This window comes from Astyanax mexicanus, chromosome 6 (assembly GCF_023375975.1).
Source record: "Astyanax mexicanus isolate ESR-SI-001 chromosome 6, AstMex3_surface, whole genome shotgun sequence".
NCBI lineage: Eukaryota > Metazoa > Chordata > Actinopteri > Characiformes > Acestrorhamphidae > Astyanax > Astyanax mexicanus.
In genome coordinates this window covers 47,475,948-47,494,092 of record NC_064413.1, presented here as the reverse complement: position 1 = coordinate 47,494,092, position 18,145 = coordinate 47,475,948, and the positions used below count along the sequence as shown (strand labels likewise).

The 18,145-nt window shown below is 36.8% G+C and overlaps 1 protein-coding gene across 6 annotated transcripts in view; it reads left to right on the top strand.

The window, feature by feature from the left end:
* The window catches only part of sugct (succinyl-CoA:glutarate-CoA transferase), a 224,727-nt gene that overhangs the window by 25,325 nt on the left and 181,257 nt on the right, over positions 1–18,145 (top strand). For 5 of the 6 annotated variants that reach the window (XM_049480151.1, XM_049480153.1, XM_022673391.2 and 2 more), the window contains 3 exons: positions 6,559–6,630; positions 6,747–6,844; positions 8,220–8,322. In XM_049480151.1, coding sequence (XP_049336108.1) covers positions 6,559–6,630; positions 6,747–6,844; positions 8,220–8,322 — 273 coding nt within the window. Of the gene's footprint in view, positions 1–6,558; positions 6,631–6,746; positions 6,845–8,219; positions 8,323–9,319; positions 9,401–18,145 lie in introns of all 6 variants that reach the window. The other variant, XR_007439408.1, reaches the window with a different exon arrangement.

Sequence of the window (18,145 nt, the reverse complement as noted above, 5' to 3'; positions counted from 1 at the left end):
AGAGAGCGTGTGAAGACAGCTGGGTCACTGCTGCAGTTTTAGCTGCTCTCTCAGTTTGTTAAATCTTTACCAGTAAAATATCAGTAAATAAATTGTTTGGAATTAAACTGTTCTTTAAGCATGTAAATCTGTTTCTATAGGTTGTAACAGTGTACAGTTGACTTCAATTGTGGTCTGATGATGTTTTCTGCTGTGGAATTATGGTTAAATACCATTGAAGTGCAAAGTGAACAGGGCAAGAAATGTCTTTTCCTTTTTTGAGCCACACTAATTCCGTTGTCAGAAGTCCACTTTTATAAGATTATTGTTTACTTTAATATTGCTCAATTTAATTTCCACTGGCAAGAAAACAGCCCCAGTGCATGTTGCTACCACCACATTTAACAGTTGGTATTTTTTTTTTTTTTTTTTTTTTTTGGGGGGGGGCGGGGGGGGGGTGGGGATAAATGTCCCTTACTCTTTCAAATGTACCTATGGTCATTGCAGTCATGTCACCTGTAAATCTGTGATAACTTTGAAGCTGTGGCTTCCTTCTTGGATGTCTGGTTTTTAGTCCATGGCAGTAAAATACCCCTTGAATGTAGACAGTGACAATAGTGTTCCAGAATCTCCTTTGTGGTCTTTGGGTTGTTTCTGACCATGTGAAGAAATTTCCTTAGAGCTGAGATTGATAGTTTGGGTCTTCTTCCAGACTTTGGAAAATTGACCACAACTACCAGTAACTTGTGTTTATGAACAACTATTTGAACTGATCTGCATTTGCTAAAAAGGGCATTCAAGAGACATATCTGACTTGTGTAAGACTGCTATTTTTGACCTTCCCAGCTCTTCACTGAGCTCTTAAGATTGTGTGTTGTTCAATCAATTAAAAGGCTTTAGCATGTTAAACACATTTTGCTATGTTAATCCCTTCTAAATTAATAATAGTGCTGTATATTTCTGATCCTGTGTGTGCAATGTTGACTTTAGGTTGATTTCAAGAAAAAAAAAATTCCATGACATAAGTTAAAGGATGTTAAATATGCAATTTTAGCTAATGTATCTACTTTAAACGATTTTGCCCCAAATATCACTGTGTCAAGTTGAGATAATACACATTTCTCAAAATTTCACATTTCACATTTCAACACCCATTTATTTAAGCAGGTCAAGCACTGCACTTTGTACATTCTATATGACATTTTTTCCGTTCTGTTTAAGGGCCCATTTTGCCCCAAGGGTCAGGCACTGTTTTTTTTTTTTTTTTATATATTTTTTTTCCTTTGTTATACCTACAGGTTCTCACCTTGTAAGGAACTTTTCAGTGATTGTTTGGTGCACATGCTCACACTTTTAACTAGGCATGATTTGACCCTGCTTTACTACTTTGAGGTTGTGCCATGTGTTCCAGTTTTGTCCATATGACTCCTTTCTATCCTCGTCTCTGTGATAGTTTTGTCTGCTGTGTTCCAACACTCAAAGCTATCGATCAAGAGTAGCTGCAGTGCTGACAGCCCATTTATGTCCTCGCCCACTATTGTGTCCCTACAGTCTCTGTTCGGGTGAAAGGGCAGCAACAGTTTGGATGATGGCTGCTTTCTGTTCTGTGATCTGTAGGCAATGCCTGGGTTTCTCCATTAGAGCGTAAGCATGCTGGTTAACCAGAACTTTAATGTGGAGGTCAGAATGCTGCTTCAGGTCCCATGGCAATGGACGCTCTGGGACCTCTTACTGGAGTGAATTGGTGGCCTCAAGGAGAATTCATGCCATTGTAGAACTCTCAGTGAATCGTAGAGGATTATATGCCCTCGTCTGAGCTCAACACAAAGCACATGGAAAGACAAAAGACAAAAGGGCTTATGTGAAATCAATGAACAATGAAAAATGATAAATGCATGTGTTTTATAGTATTGCCAGATTAACCAGATGGCCACTGCAGTCTGACACTGAAGACATCAAAGCTTAATTTTCTCTTGATGCTCTTTTAAAATATTTAGCAAAATATAATAACAAACAAATATTTAACTTATGATATATTTATTTCATTTCTTTGATAAATATTTCAAAAATATTTTTGTTTCCAGTGATGATGATCTAACCCAGTTGGCAGGTTTTGCTTCCTTCAGTCATTCATTTCCTAAATACCTTGTGTAGGAGTGCACATCTCAGGCACAAAAACAGATTGGGAGTCATACTTTACTTTATGATGCTTTATGATTATCAGCCCAGACGTAACTTGAGGCTGTCCCTCTGCTGTGCTGCTGGGTTCATTTACTCTAGTGGTGGACGAGCGGAAAAGATTTTGTTGTACACTTGCCAGAAATTTGCTCTGGTGGTTTCCTCTCAGACTTCTCTGAGCTTTTAAAAGAAAAAAAGATACAGACCAAAATGTGCTATGTTCAGCCATCTCATCTCCTGTAGCTCCACTCAACTCCACATGACTAAACTGACTAAAGAATCGTCCAGCTTCATACCAGGATCAGTCCATTGTTTTGGAAGTGTAGGTGTTTTGGAACCATTCCATTGTTTTGGAACTAAGTGAAGGGCTACACAATATATTGTTCCAACACTGTAATTGCAATGTGGGCCTGGAGAGGGTTACACAAGGCAGTTTTAACTGTAACTGTTTTGCTGCTTGATAAAAATGGAAGATTAAAACTGTTCTCATTTTTCATGACACATAAAGCAGACAGATAATTTAATGTGTTTTACTTCGATATGGGATACATAAAGTGTGATATTAATGTTAGGACTTAAAAATTTCTTAATTACAAAAATATTGTAATACATATTGCAGAAAAAAATATTGTGCAGTCACACTCCAATGTAATTAATCAGATTTGTGGATCTTTGTGAGGTGGGGAAAGTTTTTGCATCAGTAACCTGCCTGGAGAATGGATGCATATTAGATGTGGGAGACACTCTATTAAACATGTTCCTTTTTATATTTTCTGTGCCTAGTTTAAAAAAAAATCTTTAAAGAACAGTCTATTTAAGAAATGTTTTTTTTTTTTTTTTGTGGTACTTTCAGCTGTTACGATTCTATATAGATGAATTAGCTTTACTATGAAATGCTTGTTTAATTACATTGAGGACACCAGTCTTAAATGCTGAGGTAATTTATCTGCATGCTTATCTATGTAGGTGCCCTGTAGTATCAGGCTCTAATGCGTTCACCTCATCTTCCACTGATGTCGGTAGTTTTAGTAATATAGAGTAAAAAGTAAAACTTTTCAATAGTATTATTATTTGTTAAAATACATTTCATTATTATGATTAATCATCATACAAATGCTTGGCCACTCAATTTAAGATATTTAGAAAAAAAAAAATAAAACAAAGGTAACTAAAAACGTGAAATGTCATTTCAGTGTTTTTGTGTAATCATGCACACCACAGCTTTTTGAAAATGCTGATTATTAGGGCTGTAAGATAAATCATATATTTTTTTTATCATTATCACAAAGAGTTTTCACAAGAAATGCATTGGAAGAGCTGCAATATCATGAGTAATAGCAAACTCAAATTGCATTATGCACGTGCAGCAACAGAGGGAGCACTTGATGCTATGACTGTGATCACGTTACATAGTGATGCTGGAGACAGTGTGAGGAAAAGCAAGGTTCCACAGTGACAGCACACACCAAACTACTTATTTTTCTATGAAAAAATAAGTGCATCCTAACCAAATGCCATTTTTTTGGTAAATGATCACCTATACTGGTAGTGATGACTTGTTGATCAATGCTGTTTTTTGACATCTTTATACTGTTTGTTTATTCATTCACTCACTCATTCACTGGTCTTAATTAGCTTCAGTGGCCTATGCTTCGAGCTGAGCATCCATATTGAACTCTTATGACCTCTTCATTGTTCACTCTTCAGCCAGATACCACTGCACGTTTTTTCAGCCTGGGCCTACAGCCAGCACACTGCCCTCCACTGGCATGTGCTGTCTCTTCTCTAAACTGAACGTCCTGTGGATAAAATGGGAATGAATGGGCTACAGATCCCTGAGCCCTTTGTCCAGTGTGAGACAATTATTCAGCCATGTTTACCAGTCAGGGTCAGCTAAAGGCTGGGGGAACATGCCAGTATTTGTTAAAAAACTCCAAATGAACCTTGATTAAATTACATTCTGACTGGAACTGGAATTAAAGTGCATTAATTGTCCTGCTTGAAAGAGATGCATTTTTGGAAAATTATTTTTTAATCTTTAGCTCTTATCCACAATATTCAGATTATATAATCAAATAAAGTGTAGAACCGTTACCTAGATGTTTGCGGGTGTATCCAGAAATTCCTAGATATGCATTTACATTTAAATTTATGGGATTTACCAAATGCTCTTAATAATAACTTAAAAGATGCAATAAGTGATGTAAATGCATAAAAAGTGGTTGGTGTGCTGTAACGGATAAAACTACTTCCTACCACTGAGCTACCACACCATGTGAGAGTCTGCAGTTTAAATCCGTGGGTGACTTTTCTGTGCTACACCAATGAAAATAATCAAGCAGAACTCTTAACACTACATTGACTCAACTATGTGATAAAAACTAACAAAAAAATAATATAAATGTAAAAGTGCTCAATAATTGCTATGAACACATTCATTTTTTGGTACAGTACCTTTTCTGCTGTATTGTAATACTACTATTGTTAGAAAGACAGGAGTGGCCTGTGTCAGAGACTACACAAATCATATGATGTAGCACATTGATATAGTATTCAGGGTAGTGCAGAGGTATCATGAATCCAGTCAAAATATCTATTTTTGTCTCTGGCAGTAAATAAAGTGAATAGAGGAATATCTGAATTCCAAAAGGCATCAAGCTAAATATCCCTAAATAAATATTCTTTATCGATTCATTGATTAAAATATGTTCTAGTCCAATGAAAGTTTGTGGCAATGATGCATTATACATTTTCTTCTGTGACTTTTTTTAGGGTCAGCAAATGTCATATTTATGCAGTTCTCACTGCAAAGTAGAAAATTACAAAAGTATTGGAAGTATCTTTATTTGCCAGCATTCTTGATCTGCTTAGACAAGCTCATGCTTTGCTAATTCAGAAAGTCAAAGTGTTTATAAAACTTTAAATTCTCTCAGTAGTGACTTATTCCCAGCGTCACTGAGCAAATGCACTCACCTTTAAAATGCTGTTGGGAACCATGCTGTGAGTTCACTCCCAGCCAAAGGCTGATTTGCATGAGTTTGGAATGAGTTTCATCTCGGGATAGAGATAGAGGTGTAGTCTTGCTCTGGAGGTCAGTCAGGAATCCACGCTGTGCCAGGATCCAAGTGCGTGTATGTGTGTGTAGTTCAAAAGGTGTTTGTGTTGCGGAACAGGCTTTCCTTCCCCGCTGTTTCACAGCATCAGTGCCCAGCCATGTTGCCTCATGGCCCGTGCTTGATTCCTTCGTTTGAAATCATTTAATCTGATGGGTTACGTTTTGTCAAAACACAGTCTCATTAACTGTGGTGCGTTCACTTTGTTCCTCGTTTACCCTTTTGTACTGCCTGTGGGGGCGCCAGCATAAACTCCCACACACACAGCCATAGAAAAGGACTTTCCCTTAGAGAGAATAGAGCCATGAATGCAGACTTTGTTTAAAGATATGGCTCTATAGCCAAAGATGATTAATAATAATGTCTTAATTTACCCATTTAAAAAGAAGAGTGAATGTTGAGACAGAGGAGGTCAGATTGTTGCTTAAAAAATTTCATGTTTGGGAATTTGTTTTTTTTTTTTTTTCTTATTTTGTGATAGAAGGCATGTAGAGCATGTATCAATGTAGAAGATCCTTTTGCTATGTTAATTCAATCACTTCCTTAAAAAAGTGTTCTCATCATGCTGGATGGGCAGGAGCACTGTCTAGCTCCAACTGATATGTAACAGAGAAAACACTGAGCAGTAAACTGTTCATTAATGTTGGAAGTTTTAGATCTATAGTTTATTTGTATTTTTTTCCTTAAGGGAACATTTACGGGCTCCTTCAAAAGTATTGGAACAGTATTTCAGCTGTAGATTAAAAAATGAGTGGTTTGAGACAGAAGGTGCTATCTTCTACACTGTGTATTAGATCCAGTTATAAATACCTGGAAATAAAAGCTGAAATGGTGATCTTTTGTCTCATATTATTTGTTTAATGTCTAAGTCAAATGTTTTCACTCTATAGAAAAATAAAGGGATTGACCTCACTGTTCCAATACTTTTGAAAGGCTCTGTATATAGTGATTTGTATTTACCTCAGTGTTGAAAAAAGGGAAATACGCTCCCCAATTTGCAAAGCAGCAAAAGAAATACCTCCCATAATGATCTATTAAGTTTATTTAAAGTGTATTTTTGTGGCCTGAACACTCAACATCAACATTTAAAACATTTACATCTGAGTTTCAGTCCAAAATGAAGATTAAAAAAAAAAAAAAAACTAAAGAGGATTCTTATGGTAAGCCCATCTACCTCTAGACTCCAGTTTAATTGTTTACTTTTTTATTTATTATTTTTGTGAAATATTTCACGAATAAAGCCTTTATCTGGTATATTTATGCTTGTATTGTTTATATATTGCTACAGGGCTTCAGAACAAAAGATGGATACCTGATTGTGGGTTCTGGAAATAACCAACAGTTTTTCAGTGTATGCAAAGTAAGCAAGACTCCCCAAACCTTTTAGAAAATGATGAAACATATGCTTTATTTAATTTGTAACTGTAAATATCTGGCTGAATTTCTATAGTGCACCTTTGCATCTCTCTCCATCAGGTCCTGAATCTGAATAACCTGGCAGAAAATCCAAAGTACAAAACCAACAATTTGCGAGTGCAGCACCGCAAAGAACTGTTAAAACTCCTGTCTGACAGGTAAGCTCGCCTTAGTGAACCTGCTGACTACAGCCTGCACCAGTGACAAATATGCAGTGGTTCAGAGGATTCTGATGACCACAGGCATTCCACCAGCCAGGAACATGGTGAAATTCAGCAAAGGACCAGATGTTCTCCTTCTCTCTGAGAACTGGTGATTCTCATTAGGCTGTATCTGTGCTTCCTGTTAAAGGTTAAAGTGCCACAGTTTGGGATGTAGGCTTCTCTTCCAGGCACTGCCATGTTGTCAACTGTGTCAGCCCTTCATGTTCAATAACTCACACTCCGACCTCTATGCAGACAGTTACGGCAGCAGGGGGCCAAACACTCACCTTCAGCAGCAGCCTTTTCAAAGTGTTGGTCAGGCTTTGCAACCAGAGGTTTAACTATAATATGTGGTTTAATTAATATTCTTTTTTTGTTTGACTAATTATTAATTCATTTCTAACAGAAAATAATGCAGATTTGTGGAATTCATATTAACAGTAGCATTCTACATAAACCTGTGTATAAGTAAAGTTGTCATATCAAGTTCAAGTTTAAACTTTTGACTGGTACTGTATAAATAACTATATTCATTTCTGTATTTTTTTTTTGTTATTATACTGTTTTTGAGCAGTATAATATATTATTATATAACAGTTTTTGAGCATTTTTTTCTACACAATAATATACTGTCTTTGTGTAAACATTATATGGTATATTAAAAAAATAACGTTTTTATGCAGCAGTAGTTGTCACAAAACTGTTTACCTGCTGAACTCTGCAGCCATTTGTTGATTTTGATAGAAATAAAGATGTCTTTGAGATACTTTGTAATATCTAATAGCCCAAAAACATATACCCGCTATTTTCGTTAATAAGTTATTCTTTCTTTTCTTTAAAATTTGACAGTCTTTTTAGATTTAAAATTTAAAATTATTTATTTAGTCTGTATCCCCAATTTGCAACTTTACAAGAGATTAAATAACATCATTCACCTTTACTCAAAACCAATATAGATTTTATTCCAAATTATTTGAGAGCATTTCTATTTGTCCATTCATTTCTCATGACATTTTGACATATACCAGATACACAAAAATATATCTCATTAAAAATGAGATATATTTTAATTACATAAAACGTTTGCACTTTTGCACTCTACTGAATATCTTCCAGGTTCAGGTTGTGATTGTGTATCTGGCCATCTGGCTTTGTGGTCTGCATGTAGAATGTGAGAGCTCTAGGGCTGAATGGTGCAGGTACTGGATGCATCGGGCCACACATGCTTCACATTTCAGGGCAGGTTGTTGTGTCTGTGCTTTTTGCCCTCCATTTCTGCATTTTTGTAAAGCAGTGTTATTAATGTGTGGTGTGTCTTCTTTTGCCTCAGGTTTCTGGAGGAGTCCACAGACGAGTGGCTCAGGCGGTTTGAAGGCACTGGAGTCCCCTGCGGCCCTATCAACACCATCCAGCAGGTGTTCTCTGACCCACAGGTCAGTCTTCTCATTCTGAAACTGAGACTCCTTCCTTTCATTCACACTCTGTTCATTTCAAAAGAGCACAGATCTTAACACCTTAGCACCTTTAATCCTGTTGAAATCTTTATCAAAAAATTTCATTTGAGTTTATGATAAATATACTTACTTTAATAATTTGGTAAAGTACTTATATTTAAAAAACTTGCAATGCTTCTCAAATTAGCCTGGTATTTTTATTTACACAACAGTAACTATTTCAGCCATTGTTTTCTTCTATAAATTACGTCAGGTGTGCCATTGAGGGAACGAAATCCAAACACTATCACTTTCAATTTGCTCTCTAATAGCTGAGGTCTAATCACTGTGTTCCTTTTCGGGAAACTGGGGGACATGCACCTCAGCAAAAAAGTGTCGCCTGCCACTTTCCATTATTACAGTGGTCAGTTTAGCAGGGTTAGTGGGAGTAAGAGTCAGGCCCTTCCTTTTCATCCACATTACCTGCTAACAGAATAAACTCTGTAACACTGTTCGACATATTAGCCCCTCGGGGATGTAATTGGGCACCACTGGAATGCGAACCTGTTCACATTAGCTGAAGATACTAAAGTTTCTCACACACTATGATGATTTAATCCCAAACACATGTTGGTAAGGTAAGTGAATTTGCTATTTTTATTACAGTTATCCAACGTAATAATGAATAAGTCACTCTTTTAGACAGGATTGCTTTCATATGGGAAGGTGGAGTAACATAATTTTTATACAGGACATATTTATAGTTTGTGACTGATTTGCATTTAACATATCCCAACATATATGAGGTAAGAGTGACTACTTAAGCTACACACTGCTTTCAGTTTTCAACTTTGAACTGTCACATCTGAATGTCTGAATGTCATTATTAAATCTTACAGTACACAATCTGCCCTGAATGAAACACAACAGCCTCTCATCTTATTTATGCGAACAAGAGTTCCGACTGATAGCTACAATATTCATTATGCTTTTTGAGGTTTCCAAGCATGGCAGATAACAGTGGAACAAAAAAAAGAAGAAAAAGAAAATAATTTCAGTGAGGCTATGGCCAAAAAAGGTGAGTCTTATGCAGGGCTTTTTCCATTTTTTTATAACAAAAAAACATTGTCCACCCCGATCTGCAGAATATAGAGATGAACAAATGAACATGTTTGATGTTTAAGATCCACAACCTGGCGAAAACAACTAACTGTACATAAGAAGATTAGTGGAGTAAATAATCTAAAAATATCTTGGATATGATTACCCTGATATTAGGAGATCTGTTGCGATTGTATGGAGGAGCAAAATAAGTCTTAAAGACTCCTTTAGACTTCTGTTGCCTGAAGTCAGTAGTTGAGTTGTTTTCTTTGCAGAGCCCTCATGGGGTTTTGAGGTTATGAGAAGAGTAAACAGAAAGGGTATCAGGTGTATCAGGCAGCACTATACTGTCGGTGGGTGGGCTAGGTTCAGCAGTTTGAACAGCTTGAAAAGAAAGACCAATATTTTGTTTATTATTCTACCAATAATCTGTTTCGATTCAAACTGACTGAGCAATGAGTGCACATACAGCCAATAGATGTCCCTGTTTGAAAGTCTCACAGAGACATGCACATCATATTTTTACTATTATAAACAGTTACTATGCACCTCACTGGACATATTTACCATAAGTCATGTAACACAGGCAGAGTCTGTACAGACTGATGTATCGCAAGAAATACTCAGTGGAGTTTTAGCATGTGCCAATAATGTCTACATCTGGTGATGATGTGTGTAGGAGTCTGATTTAGTCTTGCCTCCCATACTCAAGGAAGTAAAGCGAACACATGCCTGACTCAGTGGAGAAATCAGCACTAGCTGTAGGGACAGAGAAGAAATTAGCCAGCGGACGTGAAGAGCGAACTGAGGTGACAGTCCAGAGCAGGGACCACACTAGTGGCCGGCAAAAAACAGATGGAGAGCACAAGTGAGAGGAGATGGAGGTTAAGAGGCGAGGATGAGTGAGTGAGATGGAAAGTCAGCAGAGGACGAGAGGAGCGAGGTCAAGACAAACGAGAAAAGCAGACGGCTCAATTCAGGACAGAAATGAAGGCTTGGGTCATGTTTTCCTAGAAAGCAGAGTATTCGTCTGGCTTGATGAACTGACCCACTAGATTATCATAATGGACACTTGTCTTTCGTTGTGACCTGACCTGAAATGGAAACTCACCCAATAAATCTTTAACTTGGCCATTTTTCTAGGTTCCTCCCTTCAAACTGGATGTTCTGTAACCACAGCCTTTTGAAATTTCTACTATAAGTCAGCTTTTTAGACAACCTATAACTCAAGATGCTTCCACTCTGTTTCCTGTGCATCTTCTCCTTGTGAAGTCAGAGGTGATCAAGTATCTCCTTTAAACTTAAGTATTATTCAAGAGGGTTTTTTTCTGTCACATCAGGTGTTGTGTCTTGTTTAAATCCCAGTTCAATCCTTAGACATTTCACATGTGCTGAAAGTGCTGTGTGGCACTGTGGTATATGCTGACAAGAACAGTTTTTTTTAGACTATGGCTGCATACAGTTATTTTTTTTATTTGGTTCATGTAATGCTTATTTTTTATATATAATTTTTCAATAGCTTTTTTTTCTGTGTACAAAAAAATAACCATAATAATGAACAAATATAATATACTTTAGAGTAATATACCTTAGGGTTATTAGTTAATCTCAGTTTCATATCATAGCAGCTCTTTACCTACATATAGACTGTTGTGGTTTAACATACTTACTTATTTAATGTCGGTTTTCATTCAAAAGCCACAAAACAGGACACTGGTTCATTGTTCGTTTTTTTTTTTTTTGGAATTCCTTTTCACAGAGAATGGCCATATAGATGTAGGATCACTCATATTATCCACACTTCAGTGGATATATTAGCCGTTGCTATTTAACATAAGTCACATTGATCTTTATTGTTTTCTTACATGAATAATCTGTTTCTAGCAAAAGAACAGGTGTATCAGTTATTTCAGCTATCATCTGAGCAAAGTCAGAGCAATTGATTTTACACAACAATACCACTGTTCCCCCTGAAAGTTCCTTTTGAGCGTTTAGAGGGAGGTTTCCTGGAATTAAACAGCAGGAATTTCAGCACTGGCTCTGTGGAGCTTTTTCTTCTTTTTTCATCTCTTTGAAGCCTGTTTGGACTCAGTAAAATACCTTCGGCTTGATCTGTTGCCGAGTTGAACTAAGAAGTAATAGGAAAACGTATTGTCATCCCTTTCAGGATTTTGTTTGTAGAAACCAAAGGCTGTCTATTTCTTCTCACACACTTCTCACACTTTGACGAAGAAAATGGATTTGGTGTTGAATCTAAAAAATAAACATGAACATTGCTTCGTGCTACTTACTCTCAGAAACGATTTCCAGTGACGTCTGCTCATTTGGCAATTACGCTTTCCTCTGTCTCTGGCGTGCGCTATGTATCACATTGCTGATACTTCATCTTCATAACTCATAGTGGTGACAGGACGGTTATGTTTTGGTCTGGTGCTGCAATTGGTGTTTCTGGCCTCTGTATCGTCGATCAGTGTCTTGACTTCACAAAGCCAGTGGCTGTTCACAAGAAAGCAGGTTATCCACCATCCCCACGCCAAGCTGCACACCTGGATCCGGTCCGCAGGAGTATTAATATTAATATTGGATGTTTCCAGAGTACTGTTGCACAGATGTTGGACTTGAATGAAATAGCTAGCAGATATGAAAATGAATGAATTCTCATGGACAAAAAGAAGGCCCTTATTTCATCTTGAGCTTTCAGAAGTTGCTAACTGCATGCCTGTCTACTGCAGGGTGTAAAAAAATAGAGAAAAGGCTTGATGTTTGTTTTTGAAATAATTCAGTATGATTTGTTTAAAATAATGTCTTCTTTATTTATATAGCATTTTTTACTTATTTTGAGAAATCCATGCTTAGTTACCTTAGAAGTAGGAGCGTCAGCAGAAAAAACAAATCCGTCCTGTACTTCACCTCACAGAATAATGTAATAATGTGAAATTTAATTAAAAGCAAATAGCATTAAAATAATCATTGAAAAACATTTATTAATTTTTTTACTGAATTTCAATTATTATTTTTAGAATAAAATCTTTTAATTATTTTATTTATAATTTAAATTGATACAAAAATTGCAATATCTCTCTAAAACCTTAGGTTTGTATCTAAAATAGCTTAGTTATATCCATTACTGCTTACTTTGACAATTTCCTTCATACAAATTGCAGCTAACTGTCACGAATAACCTTTTATAAATAGCCTATAAGAAAAAGGGCCAACGAACATATTTTGTAGGCGAGTGTTTTCCAACACTTTGAATGATTGCCAAAGGTCTTAAAGCCTGCAAGTTTTCTTCTTTTTATGCTTGTCTTTAGCCAACAAGAAAAGCCTTTAGACGTATCCAGCTGCACACAGTAACAGATAATTACTGACCTTGGTGGTGTCTCACGGCAGACTTTTCCACCAACCGTTTACAAGCAAAGGGATGTTTCCGGGCCCCGTGGACCTTCAAATTCACCCAAATGAGCCAACAGCCAAGCAGCCGAGTTTAAACAGATGTTTGCAAGAACCGTTCACTTCCACAAGTTGCTGTACTTTTCATGTTTTTTTGTGTGTTTAGGCACCAGTTTTGACCCCAATGATGACTTAAGATACTTTTAAATACTGGTGTAACAGCATAGCCAACCTTTTGTATTTTGTTCTATCCCTGCAAATGTATAGATGTATTTCACTCTATTTATCATCAACTATAGTACTCCCATAGATATGTGTAGAAATCAGGGATGGTTGAATGCTGTGAGATCTGAATAATCTTAGAGTTTGTTGGCTAAAGACATCAGGCACAGGCGTAGTTTTGTGTGTTTAGGAAAAGTATTTGAATGCCATGTTTTTGATTGTATTGATTCAACTCTTGTATTCTTTCTCTGAAATCTCTGGACTTCATTGTTAAACACACTGCAACACCTGGAAAAGCAACTTGCTAGATTGACAACATTCTATAGTACAAACCAACACCAAAACCAGACCAAATGCAGTTTAACAAACACATAGACCTTCTGCAGGCTCTGGTCTGCACTTTCAGGTATAAAAACACAGAGCATTTTCAGATCAAACTCTAGTGTGGCTGAACAGAGAAAAGGTGAAAAATATTTACGTTTTTTTTTTTTTTTTTTTTTTTTTTTTTTCGCAGATCAGATACAGCAGGAAATTCTGAGACATGGATTAGGAGTGGGGTTAGATACAGTATAATTCTGAAATAGATATGATCAATAAATTATCCTAAGAAAGTTCATTACACATGTTTGTATCTACAAATCTACAAACAAAATAAATTTGCCTATTCATGTATAGCATGAATGTCAGTCAGTGACAGATGCTGTAAATAATGTCAGATTATCATAATTTTGTGTGTGTGTATGTATATATATATATATATATATATATATATATATATATATATATATATATATATATATAAAGATTCAGCTAAGAGATGTAAGTTAATTGTTTGAAGTTCAGCAAAGGTACATTTTCAGCTTTATAGATTTTGTCATTTGTATCATGCTTCTCGTTATGTGATTAAAAGATCGATCTGACTCAAAAACATTTTAGAAAAATAACTGCTCCTCTGGATGTTAGTTTTCCATGGTCATGATTCTGGGTGTAAGCTTTCTGTGGTCATGGTTGTTCTTGGACTGAGCGGTACACTTCGGGGAACGCGGCACAAACATTAAGTGATGGGGTGTTTTGGAGAGAGACTGTGTGAGTGTTAGAGAAGGGTCTGGTGCAAATTAGAGTGGAATTCCCAAGCAACCGATTTTCGCAAGGACTGAGTCCAAAATCCACCTGACTGTGATATTGTTGTATTGAGTTACTTTCTGTGAACTGACTAATAGATAAGATTCTAAACACTTAAGTCGGGATTAGGACTGATAAGGATGTATGACTCTGCTAAAGTAATTTATGCAAGATATCATGCATTAATACTTTTTTGGGGTAATGAATGCTTTTCTGAACAGATGTTTAAGCTGAAAAGAGTTGGCAGGTATCTGTTGGGGTAGGTAACTGTTTTTGGTATTTTGTAATTGACACATATTGGACACATTCAGAGACCCATCATATAAATTATGGCGTTGTATGAATTACATGCTCTTTGAGAGCTTAAATCAGTTTTAATCGATGCACCAGCCCAGCTTACAAGACTGTCCAACTTTTTAATCCCTTTTTTAACATTTTCTTTTCTACATCCATGTGTCTGGTGAGTCACCATGCTGTCTGCGTGACAGCGGTCACATGGGGCCTTTTGGTTGGGGTGCCTGGGGAAGGAGCTCTTCAGCACTTCCTGGAGAGGAAAAGAGAGGCTGAGGGAATGAAAGGAATGAACAGGAAAATCATGAAGGGGTGAGGCCTCTCGTGAATACTTCAGCAGGACTCGCCCAGTGGTCATACTCAATTAGCCTGAGCAGCTGCTGAATGGAATCAGCTGGTGTAAAAGTGATGTGTAAGGTTTTGATTGTCAAGGCTTTCTGCGTGTAACCCATAAGCCTGATGCATCTCTGCATAGACTCAAAGGCATAATGACATTCATTATGAAGGCCATGAAACTTTTTAATTAGAAATATACATCAAATCTCCAGTCTCATGAAACATTTGTTTTTATTTGTTTTCATTTTCCTCTTCATTCAACTCATGTTGGGCTTCATAAATACATTAATTAACTTAAGTGATTTTCTGTTAGAACAGGGAAAGTTTGGCTTTTCTTATCTGATCTCAAGGATTCAAGGAGATTTGATTCTCATTTGACATCACATGTGGTACATGAGGTGGAACGAAATTGTATTCTCACGGTCCAGTTTACACCCAAAGAGCAGGATGCTATATAATTTTATTCCTTTTAAAGATTTAAACCATTACACAATATCTGCCAGCTTGGCCTGTTGACACCGGTTTTAGGTTGGATTCATGGATTCATGTTGTTGGAAACAAATTATGTGCGGGTTAAGAATGGGTTTACACCTGACCTGATCATGCGTTTTTGGTCATTCTGATTTCACTTTGTCATACTGTCATCTGATTCAGTAAGGCACACGTGTTTACCGTTAGTAGAGGCAGTAGAGTTCATTACCTTGCTGATTTTCTGATTCAGTGTTATAGGATAATAACTATATATTGTTTCACAGTGATAAAACCGCCACTGTTCCTGCAAACTGTCACCAGTCTCTCAGAGCAGAAACATTTTGATAAGAAATCATTGTTTTTAGGAACTAAAATTAAAATTATTTATGTTTTGGGGCTTATTAGTGGCGGCTTTTCTTCTTTTTATTATTATTATTAGTGGCCTTTCTTAACTGACAGTACTGGAACCTGCCATTATCTTCTGTTGATGTAGCCCAACTGCATCAAGGTATGACATATTGTGTATTCTACAGAACTAAAAACATGCACAAATGTATTTTGTGTGGACACCATTGGCTGTACCAGTCTTGGATTATTACAGGAAGCATTAACTGACTATAAATGGGGTCAGACCAAAACCCTAAAATATCTACTCATATCACATCAGTGATCAGTGCAGTAGTACATTGAAGTAGGTTCATAGAAGGTCATCTCTCAATTACTTTTCTTCCCAGGCTTGTGAGTTTATTTCCTCTTCAAAGGAAACACTCAGGTTTGGGAGATGAGTTGAGAGCAGTCGCTGATATATTGTAATGGCTACGTGATACAGAATAATTTATGCCCTCCTCCTTTTGGGAGGACATTTATATGTCCAAGTGGCCCCCAAACTTTCCCCATGTCCCATGAGGGGGGGAAAAGGGTGGAGGAAATAGTGAAACTCTGCTCTGGAAGTAGACTTTGTGTGTCTTCGTAGTGCCATAAATGTCAGTACGTGTCCAGCATGTGCTAGCCCCAGAGTGTGGTTTCCTCTCAGGCCGCAGACCTTTGGACATGTCTTTTCTTTTTCTAATGATTTTGAGGTTTTGTGTCTCGTCTGTTATGTGTGCTTCGCCCTTCAACCCCACCCACCCTCACAGAGTAGATGAAGGACCTGTTATAATGATTTTGGGTGCTGGCACTGACTACCACAGCTGTGCAAAACTGCTTTATGATGAGCTACAGGTGGAGACCCTTTCTGTCTGTCTTCCTCTTGCATACTTTCTCTCTCTTTTGCTTTCTCTCCCAATCTCTCTCCTTTTGTTTTGTGAAATTTGTCAGCTTCACACTGTTAATCCACCCCATCTTGTTTTTTTCTGTTTCAAATACTTTAATAACAAAGTAGAAATGTTTTTTCTAAAATGATGACTGGGAGGATTGTTGTTTTGTTACAGACTTAGTGGCACCCCTGCACTTCACAAAATACACCACTTCTCACATAAATGTGAAACAGTAACAAATACATATCTTTCCAAATACAACTGCGGAAATGGAATGAGCAAAATCTTGGACACCCTAAAAACTGTAAGAAATAATTACATTTCAATCATATCTTTCTTCTTTATTTTGTTTTTGTGACTGATAACAGGTTGTGACAATACAGAAATCACACATTTAACCAGTCTACGTTTAGAGATGTTGACTCAATTACAATTAGAGAATGTGCACAAGGCTACAATTTCATCTGTGTCCCAGAATGCATTGCTATTCTCGCTACTAAGCAACAGCAGAACAAACAGAGCGGACAGCAAGCCATCAGGGTTGCCAGATTGTTACAGTGGAATTCCGCAAAAAAAGTCACTGAGTAAAGCATGTTTAATATCTGCAAAATTGATTTTATCTGCATGTGGGTATTATATATGTGTTTTGTATCATATGACGCAATAACCAAAAAAAGTAATTACAGCAATACATAAAAATGCATTTGCAAGCAACAAAAGAAGTAAATACTTATACATATTAACCAACACGAACACTGCTTATTTAAATTTCCATCAGCAGGACTCTCTCTGTCTCTGCAAGGTTAGAGTTATAAATCTGCAGCACTGATGAGGTAAATTTAAGACTTGGTAGTTTTGTCCTCCCCGTCAAAGCACAGTGGTTCCTAAAGATAATTTCAGACTCAACTCCAGATTTGATGTGGCGTACAAACACCAAATCTGGCAACATTGTCTATATATATATATATGCTATTAATTTCAGGTGTTTCCGCATGTAGTTCATTAATGTGAGGATTATGTATCAAAACAGTGTGAACCTAATGGTCAGAGATTACTCCATGATCTGAACAGAGCTCAGAGAGTTCTGCCCTTCAGGTGTTCGTGTTTAAGCGACCAGAGCGAGCACATGTTAATGATTAGGTTTTTTTCCAATTCACTCCTCTTTTCACCACTATTTAGTGAACTACATAGTGTCTCCCTATGTACATCCTGTGGCACATTAGCTAACCTCCCTGGATGTGGATGGAAGAGATATTGAAATTGAGGATTGTTCTGTGTGGTATTATGTCAGATTTGTCAAAAGTTTGGACATTTTCTCCTGAGATGTTTTTATTTATTTATTTATTTATTTGCCTACATAATAAAGTCATACATAACTCTTGGTCTCCCCTTCCTGGGGAGTTTCTGTTGAGAGCCAATTTCATTATAACTTTGTTGATGGTCTTTGCAACTGCACTTGAGGATACCTTCATTTAAGTTTCCTTTTTTCTTTAATAAGTTAAGTAATTCTTGTCATAATATGGATTACAACATTACTCAAATAGAGCTTTTCACTGTATACCAACTTTACCTCTTCACAACTGATGCTCTTAAACACATTAAGAGGCAATAAATTCATGTACCGGTAATTAACT